At 37.2% G+C, this 20,070-nt stretch overlaps 1 protein-coding gene across 3 annotated transcripts in view; it reads right to left on the minus strand.

Moving 5' to 3' along the window:
* The window catches only part of MAP7 (microtubule associated protein 7), a 229,253-nt gene that overhangs the window by 19,132 nt on the left and 190,051 nt on the right, over nt 1-20,070 (minus strand). For all 3 annotated transcript variants that reach the window (XM_074187667.1, XM_074187668.1, XM_074187669.1), the window contains exons 8-12: nt 16,281-16,408; nt 8,292-8,407; nt 7,482-7,762; nt 1,255-1,435; nt 251-434 (exon numbers count right to left, since the gene is read on the minus strand). In XM_074187667.1, the coding sequence (XP_074043768.1) occupies nt 251-434; nt 1,255-1,435; nt 7,482-7,762; nt 8,292-8,407; nt 16,281-16,408 (890 nt within the window). The remainder of the gene's footprint in view (nt 1-250; nt 435-1,254; nt 1,436-7,481; nt 7,763-8,291; nt 8,408-16,280; nt 16,409-20,070) is intronic.

Consider the following 20,070-nt stretch of genomic DNA (forward strand, 5'->3'; position numbering starts at 1 on the left):
TTACAGATGAGGAAATATAGAGGTTAAGGGACTTGTCCAAGATCACATAAGATTGAGACAGAGAAAAGGATTTGCACTCTGGTTCTCTGATTCCAAAGTCAGCATCCTTTCCATTTTACCATAATTATAAAAAACAACATAACAACAGCAACAATAATAACTTTTTTGTTTTTTTTTAATGAACCTAAATGATCACGTGGGAGTTTCTAGCCTATTTGAAATCATGTCCCCCTTTGGGCATTTCACATACCTGTTTCTGAAGTCGCTCCATTTCTTCTTTTTCTCGGCGTTCTCGCTCTTCTACTTGCCGGCGTAGTTGTTCTTCCCTCTCCCTGGCCTGTTCTTGCTCCCTCTCAGCCTCTAGCCTTCGGGCTTCCTCCTCTCTTCGAGCTCTTTCTTCAGCTACTCTTTGAGCTAATTCTTCCTTCTTCCTCCTAGGAAAGGACAGGACCAAGAGTTGCCTGAAGGAGGATTGGGCCGTAGTTCATCACAAAGACAATTTACTGAAGTGACTGGCAGAAAATCTCCACTGGATACATTGAATAGCAATAAAGGACAAAGTATGAAGACATGTGGCAGTCTAAGGGGAATAAGTTACTTAATGTACCTTATAGGAGATTCACAAAGTTTCATAGATTTGACTATCTTCCAGAGTTGAAATTTATCTAATATGCTATCACTAATTTGAAACTTTGCATTTCAAAGAAATTCAGAAAAATCAGTCTATGGATATAGGGTCCGATTACTATTCTTTAATCATGAGTATGACTCTTAAGTTGTTTGCCAGTAACTAAGATGGATTTGTATTGACCCATTCCTAATGGACCATTTGTTGTAATTTAGTCATTTTCAGTAGAGTCTGTTTTTGTGACCCCATTTTGGCAAAATATAGTGGAATGGTTTGCCATTTCCCTCTTCAGCTCATTTTACAGAAGAAGGAACTGAGGTCAATAGGGTAAATGCCAGGGTGGCATTGTTGGTAACTGTCTGAGACCTGATTTGAACTCGGGTCTTCCTGACTCCAAGCCCTGTACTCTAGCCACTGTACCACCTGACTGCCCATAAAGTCAGGAATTTTGCTAGAGTTTTTGCCAGTTAAAGATAGTCTTTCCCTAGAAGGCATGATCAAGCCTGCTATCTTCATTTTAAAAACTTAAGCTTATATCAGTATTTAGTTTAACACTTAGTTCATTTATACACAGATTGGACTTTACAGTGGATCCTTATTAAAAAAAAGCAACTCTGCCTCCTTACCTTTCAAGTTCTTCTCTCTCTTTCTTTTCTCGTTCTTCCTTCTCTCTCTGTTCCCGAGCGAGCCGCCTCTTCTCTGCCAGCAGTCTTGTGGCCTCTTCTGGGTCAGTAGTCCCTGCAGAGGTCTTACCCAAACCAGATGAGGGTATGGTGGATGGTGGGGATGGCACTGACACTGGAGCGGCTGATCAATAAAAGGAATTAAATTGAATTAAATCCCAAGAACAAAAATAGTCCCATAGACTCACATATAAGTCCCACAGACTTACATATAGTTCAGTGTCAAAAGAAAAAATGACAAATAAAAATTCTGAGGTTTCAAGGATTTGCAGCCAAATTTTATCCCTGTATCTGGACAATAAGTGACAGAAAAGTTTTCTTGAGGAACATACGCAGCAATCAGATAATCATTTTTTTTAACACAAAGTCTTTTTTTATATACAAATCAATTAGTAACATACATAGAGTATCCACTATGAGTACAGAACTGCACAAAGTAGAAGTTTCCTTTTATCTCACTTCTCTGATTTTCAATTTGATATCTATTACTAATTTACTGTAGTCTAGATAATAGCTCAATCCTTAGCATTCTTACCCTGGAGACATAGCTGAAATTGTGTCATAATGAGCCAGGAATAAGATACACTGAGGTTCTACTCTTCCTATCTCTCTCATACTGTTACCAAGAAGAAGCTGGGTACACTCAAGGAAAATACACTGTCTACTTATGTTTGTGTATCCTACACCTTCGTCTTAATTCATTTGGTTGAGAAATGAAGTACAAACTCCTCAAATTTCAAGGTTCTTTGAACAGAGCTGTGTGAGTCATGGAAAATGTAAAAAGAAAGCCCTTGTTACTGACTGTTATCTTCTAGCTCCTACACTAAAGGTCCAGAGATTGTACTCCAATACAAGATACAAAAGGAAACTGGGGATTCAGCATGCATCTATACTCTGTCTACACCAGAAATGCCACACACAAGGAGGCCCCCAGCTGCCCCCAACACAACCCAGTGAGACTCTGACCAGATTAAAATACAATTGGGAAATATTTAATAAAATGAATTAAAAATATAATAGAACATGTCTAACATTACTATGTGGTTTTCTAAATCAATAGGCAGTCACAGGGAGTCTTATTATACTGCTTAGTAGCCCTGGTATTGTCTGTTTCTATATAAGTTGGACACCACTGCCCTACACTATCTATAATCAGCTAGAACAGTGAGGTTCTAGTATCATGTTATCTCTGGTAGCTGTTAACTATATTCTGCCCATCATCTTTAATGTGGTTGCTGTTGGGATAGTTGATAGATTCTTAGAAGGCATTTTAGGGAGTTCTGGATTTGAATCCTGCCTCAAATACTCATTAGTTTTGTGATTTTGGGCAAGCTGCCTATCTTTTCTTGGTCTCAGTTTGTTCATCCCCAAAATGAAAATAACAGGATATACCACACATGGATGTGATGCTCAAATGAGATGTGTAAAGTACTTTGCAAAACACTAAAAATTTTAGCTGTATTATAATGTCCAAGTCTTTCCCCCACATCTAAGATTATTGATCATTTACCTTTACTCAGGTTTAAGCTGTGACTGCATTCTGTATTCTTCTTGAAAGCACGAATCATGTCTTTATATCTTAATAAAAACAAGCTCCTAGCACACATCTTTAGTTACAGATTAAGCAGTGAATAAATGTTTGTTGAACAAATGAATGTAGACATGGTATCTGCTTGAACTTTTTTCATCTCTCACTTCCTTCCCACATACATAGGTATTAGTTTCTTTCCCCCACTCTTTTGTAACACCATCTCCCTATCATATTTCCTTAATTTTTCTCTAGCATCTTCGGATTCTGAGTATTGTGAATGTGAATGTTAATGCTTCCATTGGGTGCTCCAGGCTCACTTTGGGAATACCTTAACTGGAAAAGGAAATACAGGCAGAAAGTCTTGACTCTATGGTTTTCTTCAATCCTTTCCCAATCCAATCAGGTGATCATGGAGGGGGGCAGGCAGAAAATCATGACATTTTGTAGACTCACTTTTATGTGACCATGCCCACACTAGGGCAGGCAAACTCTAAACCCTAAATGAAGGATTATCCTGAAACAATGTAAATAGCAAGTGGACATCTTCCTACTGACCACTGTTCACCTTTCTTAGTACTTTAGGATGCTCAGTTTTCTAATTTTAATCATGAATTTCAATGCAATTTATAAGGACAAATTTCTACATCTTATCAATGATGCTGGCTTTGTTCTTATTATGTAAGACTTTATCATTTATATATTATATATAATTTTATTTTGTACATTATGTCTTTCCTTCTTTTTCTTCTTCCTTTCCCCCCCTCTTTCCTCTCTCTCTCTCTCTGTCCACATAGAGTATATTTATGAATTCTCTGCTCAAAGGAATATAAAATTGATCAATGAAACCTCAAAAGATATCCTGGGGCTTGCAGGCTAGACTTTTTTCTTAAGATCAAGCCTTACACCAGAGATGGGGAACCTTGTTTCTGAGGACCATCTGGATATTATAATATCATTCCCAGGTCATACAAAATTATCAACTTAAAAATTAGTCTGCTAAATTTAGTCAAGCATTTAATTAATTCATTCCCCCCAAACTCCAAGATTTATTTAATTTCAAGCCCCAATCTGAGGTTGCCATGGCAGCACAGATCAAATTGGTCAACAATCCCACGCCAAGCTTGACTTGGGAGTCCAAACTATTCTTCAATCACATTTTTTATCTACCCTTAAATCACTAAATGGGCTTTGTCTCAGTCAGACCTTAGCTTAAAAAGGTCAAGGTTTCTCATTGTATGGGGCAATCTCCAGTCTTCCAGATATCTATTATCTTTTTTTTGGTCTTTTTTTAGGTGTTTTTTTTTTTTGCAAGGCAATAGGGTTAAGTGGCTTAACCAAGTCCACACAGCTAGGTAATTATTAAGTGTCTGAGACCGGATTTGAACCCAGGTACTCCTGACTCCAAGGCAGGTGCTTTATCCACTAGCCCACCTAGTCAACTATCCTGTGGTTGTTCATGGTCACATACAGACAAGCCCCTGGGGCACAAAAATTTAAAAACAAATACTTTTATTGCAAATATTTAAGTAAAAATGGCAAAGATGATAATGATCAGAAAGACTTAAAATAAATGGGATGCGCTATCCACCTAGCCACCCCCCAGATCTATTATCTTGCCATTGGACCTAGATGGCTCAAGGGGACAGAGTGAGGCTGATGACTTTGCTAAGCCCTCCCTCTACTTAAATCCACAGCTTAATCTTCTAGAGGTCTAGGTCCTCTTTGAGAACCAAAGACAAAGAACTTTCAGTTTAGACTCCACTCTTGGAATTTCTGGATTACTTCAAGATTTGAGCTCCAGCAAAAGGCCTTTCCTAGTTCCTTCAGTAACTGATCCTACAATCTCTCCTCCCTCCCCCCAGGTTATCTTATATCTGTTTTGTATACACCTATAAATATGCATGTAGTCTTTACTTTTAGAATGTAAACTCACTGAAGGGACTATTCCATTTTGTCTTGGTATCCCTGGCATCTAGCAGAATGTTCTTAAGAGGGGCTATAAACAGTTCTTGGATGAATTTTGACCATTTCTTCTGGTCCTCCCCCTCTGACTTCAAGGAAAATCATATATATATAACACGCTGTATTCCTCTCCAATGAAAAAAGCTCTGCAAGTATTTGATAGCAAGTATGTGTCCCCTCTTTCCCTCCCAAACATTCTCTCCTCCAGGCTAAGAATTCTCAGCCCCATATTATATCTAGCCCTTTCATCATTCCCTGGACCTTCTCTCATTTGTTAATAACTCCCTTAATATCTTTGGGCTCTCTACTTAGTACCTGGACCTTCCATCCTTCTTTTGTGATGCATGACTGGCCTTTTGTAGGCCATATATATATATATATAAGTGAGGGAGAGAGGCTTTAGAACATCCACTCTTGGAAATATCAGAGAATCAGAATAGGGAGAATCTATGGACTTAGAATCAATTATGGATATGGTCAATGAGGCACAGGGACTCTTCATCTTATATCATTCAATCACTAGAATAGAATTGAACTAGAAGTGTCTGAACATTATTATTTTTACTGTCACTGCTACTAATATTAAAAGAAAAAGTGTCTGGCCTCTTTCAGGTTCAGTGTGTAGAGCTGGGGTTCCAACTTGGGACTATCTAACAACAAATCCATTGATTATGACTCAGACCACACCTTCACTGGAAACTTTCCCCTCCAATATGTTGAATTCTAAAATTGATCTTTATGATCACAATATCTTTTCCCTTTCTCTCTGCCATGTCCAAGCCTTTCTATCCTAATATGACCTCTAGTCCCTCCTCTCCTGCTTTCCAAGACAATAAAACTTTTTTCAGCTTTACAATCATGATCTTGAGGGCTGTAATTTCAACAATACTATCAGTCCATCTTTGAATCAGAAAGTTACTCTGAAAAAGAACTAGAATATGGTATATGAATGTTATGGAGTACTATTGTTCTATAAGAAATCATGAGTGTTGGCCTTCAGAGAAATATGGAAAGAATTACATGTCCTGATGCTGAGTGAAGGAAGAAGAACCATGAGAACATTTTCACATTAACAGGCATGGCCTGTTTGTTGAACTAATGAATGTAGACATGGTATCTTCTTGAACTTTGTTCATCTCTCACTTTCTTCCCACATACATAGGTATTAGTCTCTTTTCCCTCCTCTCTTGTAACACCCTCTACCTTTCATATTTCCTTAATTTCTCTCTAGCATGCAGCAACTTTCAACAGTTCAGAGATCAAGAACAATCTAAGAGATCTGTGGTGGACAATGCTGACCACATTAAGAGAAAAAAGTCATGGAACTTGAATGCATGTTCACTCTTTAAAAACTTCTCATATGTTTTCCCTTCCTTTCTCATGTTTTTTTCCTTTCCCCTTAGTCCTAATTCCTCTGTCACAAAATGATTAATATGTAAATATGTTAAACACAAGTGTAATGTACATCTTTTACCAAACTGTTTGCCACCATGGGGAGGAGACTGAGAAGGGAAGGTGGTAGAAAAATTTAGAACTCATAAATTTGCAAATGGATGAATGGTAAAAAACTACCACTGCATGTAATTGGAAAAACAAAATAAAATTTCAGTTAAAAAGAAAAAGACCTAGAAATTGTTTTAGACTGAAAGCTCAATATGATGGTGATGTAGCATCAATGGTGATGTAGCTAAAACAAATCTTGTGCTATAATAAGGACGTATATTCTAGGAGTATGGAGGTGATGGAGGTCTGCCTTTGGTTGACCTCATCTGAAGTATTCTAGTTTGGTTTTTCCCAGGGTTCATGATTGATATTTGAATGACTAGAAACTTCAAAGAAGTCAATTTAGACTTGATATCAAGGAAAAAAAAATTAGAGCTGTCCAGAAGTACAGTGAGCTACATGTGGAGGTGAAGAATTCCCTTCCCCCTCCCTTGGAGGTAGATCTGGATAGCTCTTGTTAAAAACCATTGTATATAGGGGTGGCTTGGTGGCACAGTGGATAGAGCACCAGCCCTGGAGTCAGGAGTACCTGAGTTCAAATCTGACCTCAGACACTTAATAATTACCTATCTGTGTGGCCTTAGGCAAGCCACTTAACCCCATTTGCCTTGCAAAAACCTAAAATTAAAACAAAAACAAAAAAACTCACTGGATATGGGATCAGAGGAATTCCTATTGTACATGGGTTGGACCAACCCAGCTAGCTTTCAAATTCTGTGACCCTGCCAAAGACGGCTCACTGAACCAACCCTTTTTCTCTGCTCCTATCCTAATGTTCTTAAGTAATGCAGGAAGTTGTCAAACTGTTTTCTTAAAACATCAAGCATTCTACTCTCTAGTAGGTTTTCACAGTATAGGCTGTGTGATCCTGGGCCAGTCACTTTATCAGTGTCCCAGGAAATTCTCTATAACTATTAAGTTTCAAGGAAGAGATGTTAATGCTCATTAGTGGAAGGAAGTCTACAAACAAATGAAAATTATAGAACAAGTTAAAAAAAAAAAGAATAAATAATCCCTTTCTTTTAAAATCCCCATTTGATAAATAAATCCAAGAGGATTGAGAGATAAGCTGAGAAATGGTGTCCCTAACAGCAACATGTCTGACAACAAAACAGCAAGTTTGGAAATGCCTACTATGTGTAAAAGCACTGTGGAGACATTGGATAAGACTTACCTGGAGAAGCCTCTGGCTTGGCAGGTGAGCTTTCCTCCTTGGTAGGTTCTTCAGCATTCTCTGTAGGATTTTGACCCTCTAATGATATTTCAACTATTTTCTCTGGTTCCTTCTCTAGGTCTTTTTTCTCTGACTCAAGCCTGACTTCTTTCTTGATAGGCCGGATGTTGCCAGGTGATGGGGGCCGTGCCTGAGCAGAGGGAGATTTGGATGACCCAAGTGACAAGGAGGATGCTGGTCTGGGTGTGCCAGGTAAATGAGACAAAGACTTGGATGAGTGCCTAGGAAACAAATAAGGAAACGTGGCATAAAAAAGGAGGCATGCCAGGAACTCCATTTTTTTTCTCAAAAAAAAAAAAAGGATGCAGGTACCTTGAAGCAGCTGATTTCCCCCAAATTACTTTACATTTATTTTATATATTTCTTATACCTAATCACATGTGCATGGGTTTTCTCTCTCCGAATAGAATCTACTCCTTGAGGTAAGAGGCATTTTTTTTGCCTATCTCTCTCTCTCTATTGCTTAACACTGTGACAAATAAGTACTTCCCAATGGATTTCCAAGAAACAGGTAAGAATATTCAGCTATTTAAGTATTTCTTATAGTTGTCTATAAAGGGAAATTTGTTTACTCTAGAAAATGGGTGATTTCTCAACCCCATTCCTATTTCCTGCCTAAGAAATAAGTTGTTATAAGAAAAGGAGACCCAACATAGCCTGTAGAGAGGAGTTCAGGTGTGGAAAAACATGGGCAGTTTCTTTTACCTGGGATGATTCTCAGGTAAGATGAGCCACCGACATTTCACTTACCAAACTGAAGAGGGAGCTGGTGATCTAGTTTTGGGGTTTAATGGAGATAGAGTTCTTCGGACACCAGATGTGAGGTGGAAGGGCATGTTTTCTCTTTCTTTTTCTCTTTTATGTCCCTAAGTTGATAAAGCATATAAGAATTAGGTTTTTCTAAAGCAGAAGCAACAAGGGTCACACAGTCAGCATTTGAGTTGGTGGAGGTGGCAATGGGATCAATCCGTGCCTGTTCCAGTTTTAGGCAGGTTATCATAGGTATCATAATTTAAGTCAAAGAAAGGTCCTGCTGGCCTTGGAATCAAGTAATTTACCTTAATTAGCAAGATGATTTACTTATCAATAAAGATTATGCTGATTCCATGGTGCATGTTTGCCCCTTTAAGAAAAAGTTTGTGCTTCAGATCTGGGAAATTGAGCTAAAACCAGTTTTAGACTATAATTTTTAGCTACCTGGATGTTCTATATGCTTTAGAAATGTTTAACTTTTTTAAAAAATTCAATCAGAATTTTTATCATCTTTTGTTCCCCTAAAACCCAAAGGTGGGTCCTTGTTTTAAAAGTTACTGCACCTCAGTTCTAGCCTTGGGTCTTCCTATTTATCAAAAGAGATATTAATCTGTGCTCCTACTGCTGTCAACATTTACAGAAAAAGACTTGTTCTTACATGTGTACCCAGAGAAATAGTTTATTTTTGTGTTTTTTTTAAATACTGATATTGCAAAAAAGGCATTTCTTCATGAAAGAAGTTGGACCCAGTATGTCTTAGGGTTCTCTAATCTACAATGAAAAGCCATCTCTCTTAAGTGATAAACTTAAGCTATTTTAAACCTTTACCAGAGTTAAACTCTGAAAACTAAGAAAGGTTCTCACACTAGTATTTCTGTAAATTCACATAAGGTGTTCAAACATTGATTTCTACTCCAGAGAATCAGTACTGTATTGGACAGAGGCAAAATTCAAAGCAATATCATAATATACAGGGATGATGCCAGGTCACTGGAATTACATAGAACAAAGTCACCCCATACTGAAAACACTTTCAATGAATCTGGCCCTTTACTTTGGGTTATGGCAAAGTCTTTGAACAGAAATATTCTAAGTGTGGCTGTCAGAATACCTGAGCCAGCCTACCCTGTTTCTGAAATCTTCCCGAAGCCTGAGTGGTGTCTAAATCTGATTCCTCCATTGTCTCATCATCCAATATCTCAACCCCTTACCATCTAATTGCTTTTCCTATAGCTCTAAAGAAATGGTTTTTTTAAAGATCTTTAGAGAGAGTTGAAGGCCCAATTAACCAATAAGTGTTGTTTCTTCTTAGAAAAATAAAATTGAAAAAGGGTATTGTCCAAGTGGTAAACATAATTATTTGCTATATATCTATATATATCTATATCTATATCTATATCTATATATCTATATATCTATATATCTATATATCTATATATATATATATATATATATATATATATATATATATATATATATATAGTTTTCTAGTGTTTGTTTCAGGGTGTCCTTCTTAACCTCCCTCTGGTGCCTCTAGGTAGTGCGCCATTTTCTACACGTTCATTATTCCTGTGGGCAAAACTATCTCTGAGAGAACTCGTCCTCGAACAAAACAGATTGGTGTACAATCAGCAAGGACATCTCTCTCTGTCCTGTATAACATTTTTACACAGACGAGATCAGATTAAAATAAACCTGAAGGAGTCTGAAAAAGGTGGAAAAGAGGGAAGAACAGTGGGAGGTTATATAATTCAAAGGAAAGAGTTGGAACCAAAAGATCGTGGTTCAAATCCTGGTTCAGTCAGTTACTAGTGTGACTTCAGGCAAGTCAATTCTTCATCTAAGGGAGACTAAATGAATTCTTTCTTCCCTAAGTCTCTGAGTCTATAAATTTGAAAGATGCCTGAAGGGGGAGGAGACAAGCATGTTTTAACATTATATGTTCTGGATTTTAATAAGGCTTGGCAGAAAGAATCTTTTTTATTACTCATTTTCTATTTAGTCTCTTTTTAAGTTGAAGGAAGGGTTAGGGAGTCATTGGAATTTACTGAGATATTGCCAAACATGTGCTTTGCTAATCTCACTTTGGCAGCTATGAAGAGGACTGACTGAAAAGGGGAAGAGATTGGAAGAAGGGAGACCAATTAGGAGGCTATTGCAATAGTAGAGGTGAGAAGCAACAAGGGTTGGACCTTGGGTAATTTCTGTGTGAATGGAAAGAAGGGGAAAGATATCAGAAATGTCAGGGAGAGAGAATCAAAAAAGATATGGCAACTGATTAGAAAAGTAGGTAAAGGAAGGGGCAAGCATTAAGAATGACTGAGGCTATGAAACTGGTTGATTGAACAAAAGTAGAATTCATTTCTAGGGCCTTTTCATACTTTTCCATGAAGATGGGAAAGGGCTTCATCTCACAGTTTTTCCCTTTCTACTTCCCAGGCCTAATTATTTGAAAACTTGGTCTAATTATTTGGCATTAGGTGAACTGTCTGGCTGAATTCTGGGAGTTCAATCAACTTAGAAAACTAGTTAAAGCATCCCAATTGTACTATTACAATAGCTTGTTAGTAAGCCTTCCTGACACAAGTCTTTACCTACTATGGTCTCCCCTCTATTTAGCTGTCAAAGGGTCCTCCTAAAGATCAGGTTTGACCATATCAACCTCTTTCTTACCCTCTCACCACCGCTCACCACCCCCACTCAATAAAATCCAGTGGTTCAGTCAGTATTACCTCCAGAATCAAATATAAAATCCTCTATTTGGAGCTCAACACCCTACCATTTCAGTCTTCTAATCTTTTTTTTAAACAGCTATCTATCTATCTATCTATCTATCTATCTATCTATCTATCTATCTATAATTTTCCCCAATTACTTGTTAAAATAATTTTTTAAAAAATTAAAATGAGTTTCAAAAATTGAGTTTCAAATTCTATCCCTTTCTCCTACTACATATTCCATGATCCAGTGACACCAGCCTCCTTGTTCTTCCTTGAACAAGATATTCCATCTCTGAATTCTAGGTATGTTCAGTTACTTTTTCCCATCCTCCTGGAATGTTCTCCCTTCTCACCTCCATTTCCTTCAAGTCTCAGTTAAAATCCTACCTTCTACAGAAAACCTTTTCTTTATCCTATACATAGCTTGTTTATACATAGTTGTTTGCATGCTGTCTCTTCCATCAGACTGGGTTCTTTGAGAGTAGGGGCTTTCTTTCATTTTTCTTTTCCCAGTGCTTAGCACAATACCTGGGACATTGTAGGCAATTGATTTTTATTGTCTAATAGCTAACTGCTATCCTATACTACCCTGCAGTTAAGACTTAGGTGAAATGGTCACACTTTCTTGATCTGGGACTTCTTGGGGAGGGGGAGGGAGGAGAAGAAATTTTATAGGATAGTAACTTTAGATATGAAAGGACTTTAAAGGTCATCTGTTCCATCCCCTTTCATTTTACAGAGGAGAAAACTGAGATCAGAGAAGCTTATTGACTTGTCCTAGGTGACAAAAGTAGTAGGAAAGAGGGGTCAGTACTTTTCCATTTTATTGAATTATATGGTCACATTACTTCATTAAAGTGAAAGATTCCCTGAACTGAAGATCTCACATTAAGGTTTTAAAAGCAACTTCTCCTGGGAGAGAAGACGGGTCTTGACCTTAACTAATTTCTGCACTTTTCCAAGTACCTGGCAGCATAATGGAAAGAGTTCTTGATCTGGAATGAGAGGATCTGATTTTGAATCTTGATTTTTGCTACTTATCCATGTTTTTGTTTTTTGTAATTTTTTTTAGATTTTTCAAGGCAATGGGGTTAAGTGGCTTGCCCAAGGCCACACAGCTAGGTCATTATTAAGTGTCTGAGGTTGGATTTGAACCCAGGTACTCCTGACTTCACCAGTGCTCTATCCACTGCGCCACCTAGCCACCCCTCTCCATGTCTTGGATGAGTCACTTAAACTAACCTCTGAATTTTAGGTTTCAAAATTACAATAATGAGAAGGGCTGAGTCAGATGATGTCCAAAGGCCCTTCTTTCCAGGTTTGAACCTCTCCTCCTATGCTACAATTCTGAAAACCCTCAGAAGCAGATACTTCCTAGTTCTATGATCACAGGCAAGTGACCAAACCTCTTTGAAACCAGTTTTCTTATGTGTAAAATGGGAATAGTAGAAGCCATCCTCCCTACCTCCTAAAGTTGTTGAGAAGAAAGCACTGAATGATTCATAAAGTGTTATATAAATTTGAGCTATTATTAATATTTCTTTTTGAGTTGAGTTTGAATACATTTTAAGATGAAAATACCTCAACAAATCCTTTTATGAAAGTAGGTTCTGAGAGGAAGGAGAGAATGAGAGCTGTCATTCTAACCCTGAATTTTAGAAAGAGGTTAACAGTTTTGCTATTCCTGGTACTATCTCCTATAAATGATATATTTATCTAATAGCAAAAAGATCTACAAATAGATCTATGATTTCATCAATCCGAATCTTCTATGGATGCAGATCACAATATATACAGAGCAGAACTAAAGATTTTTCTTTCTTTTAAAAAAAAAGCAAATGCCTTTTTTTGTTTTGTTTTTGCAAGGCAATAGGGTTAAGTGACTTGCCCAAGGTCATATTAACTAGGTCATTATTAAGTGTCTGAGGTTGGATTTTAATTCAGGTCCTCCTGACTCCAGGGCTTGGTACTCTATCCACTGCACTACCTAGTTGCCATAAAGTAAAGCTGCCATTAAAAAATGATTCAAGAACTTTCTTTTTTTTTAATCTTTCCCTCTAAAACTGAAGTTCTTAACCTGGCATATATAAACTTTTTTTTAATATTCTAATAAGTAATTTCCTCTGTAATCCTAGGTATTTTGTTTTATTCTATTAACATTATTTTGAAAAAGAGTTCATAGGTTTCAGGGGACTGCCAAAGGGGTCCCTGGCCAAAAAAAAAAAAGAGTTGAAGATTCCTGCCCTAAAGGCAGGATTCCCTCCACGATGTCTTTATTCAGTGTGTACAAGAATAAACCTTCCAGGTCAGATCTATGGCTCTAAATCCAAAGCTAAGATCTCCCAAGTGTGCAAAGTCAATATGTGAAATTCTCACATCAAAGAGAGTTTCTTTCACCTTTGGCAAGTGTCTCAATCAAGAATTAAAGGTAGATTCTAGAAGGCCCCAAGGGGCTTGAAGGAGAAATACTGTATCTCTTGGTATAAACATCAGGCTTGTCCAATCACACGCATTATCCTCAAAAGGTCTATGAAAAATTCTTTTAAGAGTCTTTCATCTTAAATCTGAGTCACTCAAAAGAGTTAAGATTTTAAAATAATGTGTTCTAGGCTTTCATTAAACAGGTCATGCTATGATCATGGCTGGATAATTAGTGGAGTCTTTCAGTTGACTGATGAGTCAGTTAAAGCCAGAGGGAAAAACAGAAACAATGGCTATTTCTTACAGTAAATGTAAAATGCCCATGCAATTCAAAACAAAGGGAAAACATCCTAATCTCTAAGCTACCTTATTATGTGCAAGGTACAACATGAAAATATACACAAGTGCACCAGTACTTCCACATTATTTTCTTTAATAATCATTGCAAAGGAAAAAAAAAAGTAAAAGTTTAGAAGATCATTGGTGAGTGATTAGATCTGGAAGGGCCCTTGGAGGCAATCTGGTTCAACCCCTTTATTTCACAGATGGGCAAATAGATGCCATCTGAAGAAGTGATATGATTTGCCTAAGTCCATATAATTCAGAAATATCTGAGACTGGATTTGAACCCAATATCCTCCTCTGAAGAGTACACACTAAATAATTAACCTTCACCTAAATGCATCCTAAAAGCACCAAAAGAATACTTTTTTTTGCAAATGCATTCAAGATCACCAATCAAGCTTCTACAGATAAGGGATGGGTAGGAAGTTATCTTTAGGCTCCCCTTTGGAGATGCTGCCTGTCACCACAGTCACACTAATGTTTGGTACAATGATACCAGCACATGTCCATGATGTCCGAGAAATTATAGATGGCTTTCCTTAAAGCATTCCCATGTGCTAGAGACTACCACAAAGGTAATGATTTTCATTCCTCTGCTTAAAAAGTTCCACTGATTCCCAATTGAGGATAAAATATACATCTCTGTCTAACTCCGGCCTACTTTTCCAAGTTTATTATACATCATTCCCCTTCATATGCTCTTATGATCCATCTACACTGTTCTATTTGCTATTATTTGAACATAACATTCCATGCGTCTCTCTGTACCTTGAATGAATGGGCTGATCCTAGAGACTAGAATGTATTCCATCTTCTCCCCCCCCACCCCCCATCTCTTTAGATTTCCTCAGCTCTCATCAATTGTTATTGCTTAGTTATCTTTGTATTCTACTCTTCATGACCTCATATGGGGTTTTGGTAAAGATATTGGGTGTTCTGTCATTTTCTTCTCCAGCTCATTTTAACAGATGAGGAAACTGAGGCAAACAGGGTTATGTGACTTACTAGAGTCACACTGGCTAGTAAGTGTCTGAGGATAGATTTGAACATGGGAGGGGGGGTCTTCCAGACCCCAGACCTGGCAGGCACTTCCTTCATTGCACCAGCTCTTGACCAAAGGCAACTTACATTCCAACTCATACATGTAAACATTCCTCATCTTTTCTCCTACTCAATGAGCAGTATCCCCATTCCATAATACACATACCTGCTTGCTTAGTAGGGAATTCCCAGCAAAGAATCCTCTCTCCTAATGCGAACCATCACCTTTCACTTATAAACATTTTACTTCTAGGAGGAAGTTTGCATAGGGCACTGAGAGGGTTTGTCTTGCCTGGACCACTCTGGACATATCAAACAAATAGATTACTACTAGTATTAGTGTTTGAGAATCCAGTATTTCATAAGTATATATTATGCCAGCAATTGTGCTATATTTCCTAAACAAAACAACCCTTGATCCCAAGGACCTTACCTTCTTTTAAGAGAAATTGTGAAACCATACATATATGCATCTATATACACATGCACATAAAATTTGTATTTACTTCTATATGCAGTGATTTCTCAAAAAAAAAACCACAAAGCAAACAAAATTAGCTACATGTGCACATACATGTGAACCAAATACACACATGTAGGTATGTATTGTTTGTATTTGTGTCTATGTGATTTCCCTCAAGAGAATTAAAGGTAAGTAAAATGATTCAAACAGGCACATGTATGTAAACATATATGTAAACACTCCCAGATAGGTACTGTTATTTGCATCCACATGTGATTTCCCTTAAAAGAATTTAAGGTAAATAAAAAGTATTCACACACACAGGCAAACACATGTGTACACTCATTTAGAGATGAGTTAGTTATATGTATTTCTATGTGTACATGTGATTTTTCCCTTAAAAGAAAGTGAAGTTCTTGAGATCCAAAGTTGTTTTGTTTGGTACCCCCAACAACTTAACACATTTCCTGGAACATAATAGACAAATGATAAATACTCATTAATTGATGGATTGTCAAACACTTATATCTAGCAGCCATCCATCTACTGGTGTATTCAGAGTAGTCCAGGTAAGTGCTTCTAATGCCCTCTGCAAACTAACTACACCTAAGGATATTTAGAGACAGACAGACAGACAGACAGACAGACACACACACACACACACACACACACACACACACACACACACGGAGAGAGAGAGAACAGAAAAAGGTGATGATTTGCATTTCCTCACTGGAAGTTCCTTAATACGCAACTGGAGGTAGAGTAGTATGTATTGTGGGATGGGGATGCTGATCACTAAGTAGTCAGGAAGAGTAGGAAAAGCTTCATGTAGAAGTCCAGTTTGAGTTGCACCTTGACAACAGCTGGGGATTCTAACAGGTTTGTGATACAGTCTATAGCTTCTCTCCTTCTGGGGTCATTCAGATATTTCTGCAACCCTAATGGTTCTATGGGCTTGGGCCCTTAATTAACCCATCCCCAATGACTACTTACCATTGTGTTGTGCAGGGTCCTCCTTCTTCCTGTACCTTCAGGTGCCCTTATAAAGAGTTTAGGCCGATCAGCTGGATTTCTACAATGTGCAGCTTTGTAGGACATAATGCTGATGGGGCTGCAAGATGCTGAACGAGGACAAATGGGGATAACTAGGATGCAGTTGATTTTTTTTTTACATAGGGCAGTGTCAGAGTTGCAGAAGGAAAGCCAGAAGCGAGGTGCAGGAAAAGGAGCAAAGCCGAGAGAAGAAGAAAAGGAAGGAGAAGATATTATTATCTCTAGGTCACCCAGAACCATCACTCAGCTCTTCCCATGGCCCCATGAGCTCAGGATGCCTCCAAAAGAGAATGAATGGGTATTCAAATGAAATGGATGGATATCTTGTGAGTGATTCAGCCATATTTAGACAACAGATCAGAAATCCAGATGTAGTTAATAATGAAAGGCAGTAGGCAATGGTCTTATCTGATAAATGATGGTTCTGGTTAAATTCTACCTTAAGGATACAAGAGTGGTATGTTTCAGACAAACACAGGATTTAAGGATGGTTTAAAGGTTATGGAAACAGAAGTCTGATTTCTCCTAACTAGCAGTATGATCAAACAAAAAAGCAGAGAAAGAGAAAAAGAATTAGCAAGTCAGTCAGCAAGCACAGCACAAGTATGCCAGGAGAAAAGTTCAGCAGCCTAAGGAGTAAGAACAATTGAGTTTCGTCCTATTAAGGGGGTTAATGACAGCTTGAGAATTACATTTTTTAAAAAATTTATAAAGATTTTTAGCTACAAATCAAATGCATGCGACTGGATTTTCCACAGTTCTTGTTTTTTGTGTTATATAAGAGATAGCAATGTGTATGTAAACACACATTTTTTGGGGGTGATAAAAATAATAAACATTTACATAGAGCTTACAATATTCCAAGTGCTTCACAATTATTATCTCATTTGAACTTCACCAAAACCCTGGGCAGTAGGTTCTGTTATTCCATTTTACAAATGAGGAAAGTGAGGCATAGAGAGGTTAAGTAACTTTCCAAGGTCACACAGTTAGTAAGCCTCTGAGACTGGATTTGAACTCAGGGCTTACTGATGTCAGATTCAGTATTTTATTTACTGCTCTACAATCAGCACAACCCCCCACTTCCTCCCCCCAGTCAAAGTTGATCTTAAACATTTGGCTATATTTAAAATCTTTAATCAACATTGCATGCATTTTAGTTTTTTTTTAAAAAGCATATGCATTTCAGATTAAGATGGAATTTTTTTGGTGCTATCTTTTAAAAAAGCACACTCACTACTTCCTGCCTCCCACAAAATGAACATTACCATGAAGTAAATGTTTGATAGGCTTAAGAATATTAAAATAATGCACTATGTAGGTATTATGTAACAGAGATAGTATATGTAGATCACAAAATTTGTTTTCAATTTTCTCAGTTGGCAAAGTTAGTCTTAAAAAATGGGAAATAAGTATGACTATTTAAGTCTGATGCTCATTTAAATAAGTACTGTGTATACATTTATGATATGACTAAATATAAGTTTCTATAAAGTATGATGGGGATTATTCATAAATATAAGAGATTATATACAAACTCATTATGGTAGGGACATTATGAACAAGGACATCTACAATCACAGAAATTTCTGAATTTTCACAAAGCTCACTTTTTTCATCCAGGGACATTTAAGTTTGATCCTCTTTCAGCTAGTTGCAGATTGAGTGAGAGGCTCAACAGAAGGAACTACATCTTTTTTCAATCACTTAAAAAGTGAGTCCAGGATATCCATTTGTCCTGATTCATATCTGACCTCTGGACAAAGATAACTCCAGAGGAGAAAATGGGGCTGATGATGGAGCACAGCACCCCCTCCCTCAAATCCAAATCATATGCATACCATGGTATGCCTCCCTTATGGTTCTGTCTTTTTCAAGAACAAAGAACAAATATCATCATCAAAAAGCAAGTTTAATTTCCTCAGGGAAAAATCCTAACTCTAGGTCCCAGAGGTTCTTAAGGTTATGAACTTTGTCACTTAATATTGTATTCTTACAAACTAAGCCTTTCCAGGGGAATTAATGACCAGGAAGAGGTCTACATAGCCCTAGGCATAGCTAGGTGCCATGAACCTCCATTTTGAAGCAAAACCTTGGAGTCAGTACATTTCTCTTTTTATTCCCCGCCCCCCCAGGAGTATTGATCAATTGAGGTTAATGGCTCCTGGCTATGCCTAGGGCTATGATGCTTCCTCCTGGCCTTTAATCCCCTGAGAAAAAAATAAAAACAGAAAACATATTGGCTTCAAGGTCATCCGTTTCACCTTCAAAATGGAATGAAGCATCCAAATACACCTTTCTCCTTCTATAAAGAGCAGGGCAATTTCAGCAGGTCTCTGAAGAGCATTTCCTGAGGATATCCTGGATCTATGCCAATCTCATTCCCGCTGGTTTACAGTTTATTATGGAGCAGGAGATAATGTTAAATGAGAACATGAGAATATATTCGACTCTCTCTTAATGTAGCATTTGCAAAATCCAAAGTCTTAATTGTTCAAAGCTCTCATCTTACAGACAAGATGGATAGTTTCAAATCCCTTCTAGGGAAGCAGTGAATTTTATGGGATTCATTTCTATTCTGATAAGCATTTCTTCTTAAAGGCTAGACCTCTTTAAATGACTCATTTTGTAATTTCAATCTTCTGAAGAAATAATCTTATAATAATTTGTGCTTATTCCCTGTCCATCCTCCTCTATCACATTACATTAGAGATTCTTTTATGAGAATGTCTTTGAAAAATCCCCCATGGCATTACTATTTTCTTTTGCCTTCATGTCTCAAGTTAACTCAAGGAGAAACAGTAGAACAGCCTACTTAGTTAAGTTCAAATGGTCAGGGCTGCAACATGTAAAAATGAAATACCTTTTTTCAAAATACTGCATTCTTTCTCATGGGAAGTGACTTAGATTCTAACTACTCCTTTATTGTAAATACCGTATTTAAAATATGCCTGACAATTTTCCCCAATCCTCTCAAGACAGCTGAATTTCTTAAAATATGTTCTTGGGGAAGCTAGGTCTTGTAGTGTAAAGCACCGGCCCTGGAGTCAGGAGTACCTGGGCTCAAATCCGGTCTCAAACACTTAGTAAGTACCTAGCTGTGTGGCCTTGGGCAAGCCACTTAACCCCGTTTGCCTTGCAAAAACCTAAAAATATAAAAATAAAAATAAAAAAATAGGCTTCTGTTCTTAAAATAAATAATGATCACTCACGTTTCGAATGTTTGAGCTGAATGATATATATGAAAAGCCAATTGAAGGCAAAGGCAAAGGATTTCTGTCCTTCATTCTATAATTGGGATATTATCTATGTCAATAAGAAGTAAGGTATCCATTTTGCTTCTGAGATCTGAAACCACTCTAATGCCTTTACTTTTTACAAGTGGCATGAAAAATTAGTTGTAGTTTTCAAAATAACCTAGTTTTATGTCTAGTTTTCTTCATCTCTGCAATGACAAGGATAAAGATTCAACAAAAAGAATGATAGTAAGGAATGAAGAACTAAAGAGAAAACAAAGGAGAAATAAAAGAAATTATACTGATATAAAAAATAATTGAAAGATTTTTTTTCATCCATAATTTCCAAGGGAAATAAGAGTATCTTACAAATTTTGTTGATATAAGAAGTGAACAGAAAACATACTAGCATGTAGAAAACAATGATTAGCAACAATGCAATACAAGGGCTACCCTAATATTTCAAATATAATATAAAAGGAAGTACAATGGTT

The sequence above is a fragment of the Macrotis lagotis genome, chromosome 5 (genome assembly GCF_037893015.1).
Source record: "Macrotis lagotis isolate mMagLag1 chromosome 5, bilby.v1.9.chrom.fasta, whole genome shotgun sequence".
In the NCBI taxonomy this organism is placed as follows: Eukaryota; Metazoa; Chordata; class Mammalia; order Peramelemorphia; family Peramelidae; genus Macrotis; species Macrotis lagotis.